The sequence below is a fragment of the Danio aesculapii genome, chromosome 7, assembly GCF_903798145.1.
Source record: "Danio aesculapii chromosome 7, fDanAes4.1, whole genome shotgun sequence".
NCBI classification, from domain to species: domain Eukaryota; kingdom Metazoa; phylum Chordata; class Actinopteri; order Cypriniformes; family Danionidae; genus Danio; species Danio aesculapii.
In genome coordinates, this window is record NC_079441.1 from 10691815 (window position 1) to 10698687 (window position 6873).

The 6873-nt window shown below is 36.9% G+C and overlaps 1 protein-coding gene across 1 annotated transcript; it reads left to right on the forward strand.

Annotated features, from left to right (window-relative positions):
* The first annotated feature begins 533 nt into the window (after positions 1–533).
* On the forward strand, positions 534–1655 carry gjd6 (gap junction protein delta 6). Its single transcript, XM_056462696.1, has one exon. The coding sequence runs from the start codon at positions 534–536 to the stop codon at positions 1620–1622; it is 1089 nt and encodes a 362-aa protein (XP_056318671.1). The 3' UTR covers positions 1623–1655.
* Positions 1656–6873: the final 5218 nt, after the last annotated feature.

Here is a 6873-nt window from a genome sequence, read left to right on the forward strand (position 1 = left end):
TTTTGGCTATTGTCAAAATATACCTGTGGCTTTGTCAATTAGGATCACATTTATCCATTTAGCAGACTTTCACATAGTTACAGTACAACATTTACTAAATACCTTAATGTAATACGATCTTTAATTCATATTAAATTGATTTTTAACATCAAAGACAAAAATCAACCCATTTTGACCCAATAGCCAAAAATATACCTGTGGTTTTAGGATCACATTTATCCATTTAGCAGACTTTTGTGAACAAGAAACATAAACAATCTGTCATAAGAGCCAACAATACTCACCTGACACGATGCCAAATTTAAAGTACACAACAGATCATGGACGCAGCCGCTATCTGTGGCGTATTTTTAAAAGCGTGGCCTCAAGAAGCAACCCATCCTATCAATCTGAAAAGAGTGTAATCTGCCGACGCTATCAGCTCCCGCTTTCTAAATGCACTCGACAGACAAGCGACAGCACCACGTGACCGGTGTGAAGTGGCCGCGGCGAGGCCTTATCTCTGAAGGAGAAAGGCATGGCTGGAAGCAGTGATGGCACCTTCGCTCTCTGGCCAGAGCTGTAACATGAAAACGGCCGTCCTCGCTGGCAGCAGAGCTAAAGTGGAGCTATTTCAGGTGCTGTACTTCAATCGGCCGGCGCGCAGAGACATGACAGAATGGACGCTGCTGAAGCGGCTGCTGGACGCCGTGCACCAGCACTCCACCATGATCGGACGCCTCTGGCTCACAATAATGGTGATTTTCAGATTGCTGATCGTCGCAGTGGCGACCGAAGACGTCTATACTGACGAGCAGGAGATGTTCGTGTGCAATACTCTCCAACCGGGATGTCCAAATGTCTGCTATGATGCATTCGCGCCAATATCGCAACCACGTTTTTGGGTCTTCCAGATCATCACGGTATCCACGCCGTCGCTTTGTTTTATCATCTACACCTGGCACAACTTATCCAAACAACCCGAATGTGAGCAGATAAAGGAAGCGCTTGAGAGGAGCTGCGATTCGGAGAGCTGCTCCATTAAATCGCATAAACACCTGAATCCAAGCCTTGAAGGAATCACCAACCAGAAACCATCGCAAGCATCGAAAAGTTCTTCGGGAGTCCTTTCAAAGTATTACATCTTCCACGTTTGCTTTCGTACCATCCTTGAAGTGGCTTTCGTAGTGGCTCAATGGCTGCTGTTTGGATTCCGCGTCCCAACTCATTTCATTTGTACGTCTTCTCCTTGCATGCAAAGAGTCGACTGCTACGTTTCACGTCCCACAGAGAAAACCGTATTTCTGATCTTCATGTTCTGCGTGGGAGTGTTCTGCATCTTCTTGAACTTCTTAGAGCTCAATCATTTGGCTTGGAAGATGATCAAGAAGTCTGTGCTGGTCAAGGATGGATCATGGAAGGGATACGGCGCTATAAACCAAGACTCGCAGTCAATCGCTTCATTGACGTTTAAAGATGTCCCCAGCACTACATCACTACCGACTCTTGATCTAGTTGTGGATCACCAACCGGACTGGATTTGTACTGCAAACTGCTCAACAAAGAAGGACAATAGAGGAACACAGAGTAAACCGAAGACAAACAGAAAATCAAAACAGAGGAGCACTGAGGTTTGGATATAAAAGTCAATCACGGACAATTTCCAGAGTCTTAAATTTGATGTTCACCCAATAAAAATGAACGTTTACTCATCATTTGTTGAGTTTCTTCTTATTGTTGAACACAGAAGAGGATGTTTTGAAGGATGATCGTTGACCGCACTGAAAAATAAATGATGATTCATTGGATTTACTGTTTTCGTGAAGGTGAGTGGTTGCAAACATTTTACATGGGCTGATGGGTTTGGATATAAAAGTCAATTACGGACAAATTCGAGTCTTAAATTTGATTCTAGTCCATGAAAAGAGAGTTCACCCAATACAAATTATCATTTACTCATCATTTATTGAGTTTCTTCGTATTGTTAAAGACAAAAGAAGTTTGAAGGATGATAGTAGCTGGTAGCCACTTGACATCCAAAGTAGGAATAATAAAAATACTATGGGAGTAAATAATCATGTTTCCATCCACCTATTTTCTTGCAAATTTTTGGACTACAGCATAAAAAGGCTTAATAAAAACGTAAATATGTGCATAAATTTAGAACATTTGCATAAAAACCAGTGTTTTAGGATAAACCTCTTAAAAGAGAAGACAAAATGAGCATGAGTTACGACGGACAGTCAATCGCTTCTTTGATGTTTAAAGATGTCCCCAGCACTACATCACTACCGACTCTTGATCTAGTTGTGGATCACCAACCGGACTGGATTTGTACTGCAAACTGCTCAACAAAGAAGGACAATAGAGGAACACGGAGTAAACCGAAGACAAACAGAAAATCAAAACAGAGGAGCACTGAGGTTTGGATATAAAAGTCAATCACAGACAATTTCCAGAGTCTTAAATTTGATGTTCACCCAATAAAAATGAACGTTTACTCATCATTTATTGAGTTTCTTCTTATTGTTGAACACAAAAGAAGATATTTTGAAGGATGATCGTTGACCGCACTGAAAAATAAATGATGATTCATCAGATTTACTGTTTTCGTGAAGGTGAGTGGTTGCAAACATTTTACATGGGCTGATAGGTTTGGATATAAAAGTCAATTACGGACAAATTCGAGTCTTAAATTTGATTCTAGTCCATGAAAAGAGAGTTCACCCAATACAAATTATCATTTACTCATCATTTATTGAGTTTCTACGTATTGTTAAAGACAAAAGAAGTTTGAAGGATGATAGTAGCTGGTAGCCACTTGACATCCAAAGTAGGAATAATAAAAATACTATGGGAGTAAATAATCATGTTTCCATCCACCTATCTTCTTGCAAATTTTTGGACTACAGCATAAAAAAGGCTTAATGAAAACGTAAATATGTGCATAAATTTAGAACATTTGCATAAAAACCAGTGTTTTAGGATAAACCTCTTAAAAGAGAAGACATAATGAGCATGAATTACGATGGACAGTCAATCGCTTCTTTGATGTTTAAAGATGTCCCCAGCACTACATCACTACCGACTCTTGATCTAGTTGTGGATCACCAACCGGACTGGATTTGTACTGCAAACTGCTCAACAAAGAAGGACAATAGAGGAACACGGAGTAAACCGAAGGCAAACAGAAAATCAAAACAGAGGAGCACTGAGGTTTGGATATAAAAGTCAATCACGGACAATTTCCAGAGTCTTAAATTTGATGTTCACCCAATAAAAATGAACGTTTACTCATCATTTGTTGAGTTTCTTCTTATTGTTGAACACAGAAGAGGATGTTTTGAAGGATGATCGTTGACCGCACTGAAAAATAAATGATGATTCATCGGATTTACTGTTTTCGTGAAGGTGAGTGGTTGCAAACATTTTACATGGGCTGATAGGTTTGGATATAAAAGTCAATTACGGACAAATTCGAGTCTTAAATTTGATTCTAGTCCATGAAAAGAGAGTTCACCCAATACAAATGATCATTTACTCATCATTTATTGAGTTTCTACGTATTGTTAAAGACAAAAGAAGTTTGAAGGATGATAGTAGCTGGTAGCCACTTGACATCCAAAGTAGGAATAATAAAAATACTATGGGAGTAAATAATCATGTTTCCATCCACCTATCTTCTTGCAAATTTTTGGACTATAGCATAAAAAAGGCTTAATGAAAACGTAAATATGTGCATAAATTTAGAACATTTGCATAAAAACCAGTGTTTTAGGATAAACCTCTTAAAAGAGAAGACAAAATGAGCATGAATTACGACGGACAGTCAATCGCTTCTTTGATGTTTAGAGATGTGCCCAGCACTACATCACTACCGACTCTTGATCTAGTTGTGCATCACCAACCAGACTGGATGTGCACTGCGAACTACCCAACAAAGAAGGACAATAGAGGAACACACACTCTCAGAAACATAGGTACAAGAGCTGTCACTGGGATGGTACCTTTTCAAAAGGTACTTATTTGTGCTGAAAGGGTTTAGGTTGGTACCTCAAAGGTATATATTAGTACCTACAAAAAATTCAAGAGGTACACTTTAGTACTTCTTAGGTACTAATATGTACCCTTGAGGTATTAATAAAGACCCTTTAAGTATAAATATGTAACTTTCGAAAAGGTACCGTCCCAGTGACAACTCTTGTAACTATATTTCTGAGAGTGCAGTCACTCAAGAGTAAAGCAAAGACAAACAGAAAATCAAAACAGAGGAGCACTGAGGTTTGGATATAAAAGTCAATCACAGACAATTTCCAGAGTCTTAAATTTGATGTTCACCCAATAAAAATGAATGTTTACTCATCATTTATTGAGAAGATATTTTGAAGGATGATAGTAACTGGTAGCTATTGACATTTATAGTAGGAACAATAAAAATACTATGGAAGTAAACAACTACGTTTCGAATTGCGAAACCAACATCACTACTTGCCATACACTTTTATACACATATACACTTATTTAACAACACACTTTACATGCCAATTTGCACATAACAGCTGCACATATAACGGTCTATATAGTAATAAACATGTACATACAATTGTCAATATGTATATTTGCACTCACTACTTACTTCTATTTTTTATTTTTAATATATTTATTATCTGTTTTTTGTTCTGTCTCTGTAATCCTGTTGCACTGTAGAAGCTCTGTCAAAAAAACAAATTCCTAGTATGTGTGAACATACCTGGCAATAAAGCTCTTTCTGATTCTGATTCCATCCACTTATTTTAATGCACATTTTGGACTATACCATAAAAATGCTTAATGGAAACGTAAAAATCTGCATAAATTGAGAAATGTGCATTAAAACCAGTGTAGTAGGAATAACGTTTCGTTAGATAAGGAAAAATGTGCAGGAATTCTGATGAAATGTCAATCGCTTTTTTGATGTTTAGAGATCAGCACTACATCTTGAGAGTCTTAAACTAAAGGCTATGTATTTAAAAGATTGGAAAATTAATGTTTACTCATTAGTTATTGAGTTTCTTCTTATTGTTTAACACAAAAGAAGATATTTGGAAGAATGATAGTTAGGTGGTTACCCCTGACATCAATAGAGTCATATCTTCAGTTAAATGTTTTAAAGACAAAAGATATGATCACTGATTTTAGGAACGCTGCTCACACACAGATGAACACTTCCATTCAAAATCAGACTGTGGAAAGTGTGCAATCATACAAATACCTTGGCACAATTATTGACTCTAAACTTTCCTTGGATGAGAATTGTTCAGCAGTGTGTAAAAAGGGGCACCAGCGACTTTCTGTTTGAAAAAGTTAAATCATTTCCATATTGATAAACACATGATGCTTTTATTTTACTGTGCTTTTCTTGAATCCGTTTTATCTTATGCTTTGGTGTCATGATTTGGGAATCTCTCTGTCAAGAATAAAAACTCACTAAACCAAATAGTTAAGTGGTCCAGTAAGCTGACCGGGGTGTCACCAGCCAGTCTAGAGACTGTGTACACCAGACAGCTAAAGAGAATCACAAATTCAGTTTAAAGTGACACTGCTCATCCCCTACACTCAGAGTTTCAGCTCCTTCCTTCTGGCCGCAGGTTTCTAGTATTAAGCTGTAGAATGAAATGATACAAAATAGTTTCATACCAGCAGCCATTAGACATTCAAATAAGGCATAGACTAAAGCAGAGGTATTTCAGTGACCAGTATATCACTTGAAGTGATTATTTATTCTTTACAGGTGTTTTTATGTTTATGTTTTATGTCCTAATGTTTATTTGTTGCTGTTACTATGTGAGTTTTGTTGTGTGGCACTGTAATGAGATAAGGACTCTTGACTGCAAACCAAATCTACCTTCGGGTATAAATAAAGTAACCTAACCTTACCTAACCTGTAGTGGGAATAATAAAAATACTACCAAAGTAAACAAACATGTTTCAATCCAACTATTTTTATGCAGTCTTTGGACATGCTCTATAGGTAAAATCGGAGCACCGGGAGGAAATCCACAGCAACACGGGGAGAATGCAAACTCAACACTGAAATGCCAACTGACCCAACCGAGGCTCGAACCAGCGACCTTCTTTCTGTGAGGTGGCAGCGCTACCCACTGCACCGCCCTAAAAAGCCAATTATTTTCCAAGAAAATAATGAATAAAAATGTGCATAAGCTACGATGGAGACACATTTACTGAATGAGTTCCAGCATGTGTGTCACAAAAATCATCCACTGTAAAAAACGCAGGGTTCCACACATTTCTTTCATGTTATCCCAACACAAATGAATCAAGTTAACTTAACATTTTTAACAAATTTATGTGGATTTAACATAAAAAAATTAAGTTGTCCCAATGAAATCTCAAGAATTGTGTTGATTCGGCTCATTTTAAGTAGTTTGAAGAAGCAAAAATAAAATCTTTTTTTGTGTGTGTGATTTAATTTTAACAGCTAATTTCGATTAGCTTTTCTGTCGGAAATTAATTAATTAGTTTTAATTGATGACATTAATGGACCAAAGAGCAATCTCGCGCCTATGAAAGCCAGTCATAAAGGGTGTTTTATTTGCAAATGTTTTATGCAATATTCCAATTTTGTGCATACGTTTCATTTGTTTTGTACACTGAAAAAAGTGTTGCATGCAAAACTGTTGCAAACAATTTATTTGTGTTGAATTTAAACAAACAAATTAAATTGAGCAATGTTCAACTTAATTTGTTTGTTTAAATTCAGCCCAAATAAATTGTTTACAACCACTTAACGTAAAAAAATTGAGTAAATCCAAGGAATCATCTTTGAATAATTTTTTTCAGTGTACGTTAATTTGTTTGAATATGTTTAATATGTTTAATTAACACAACTATTGA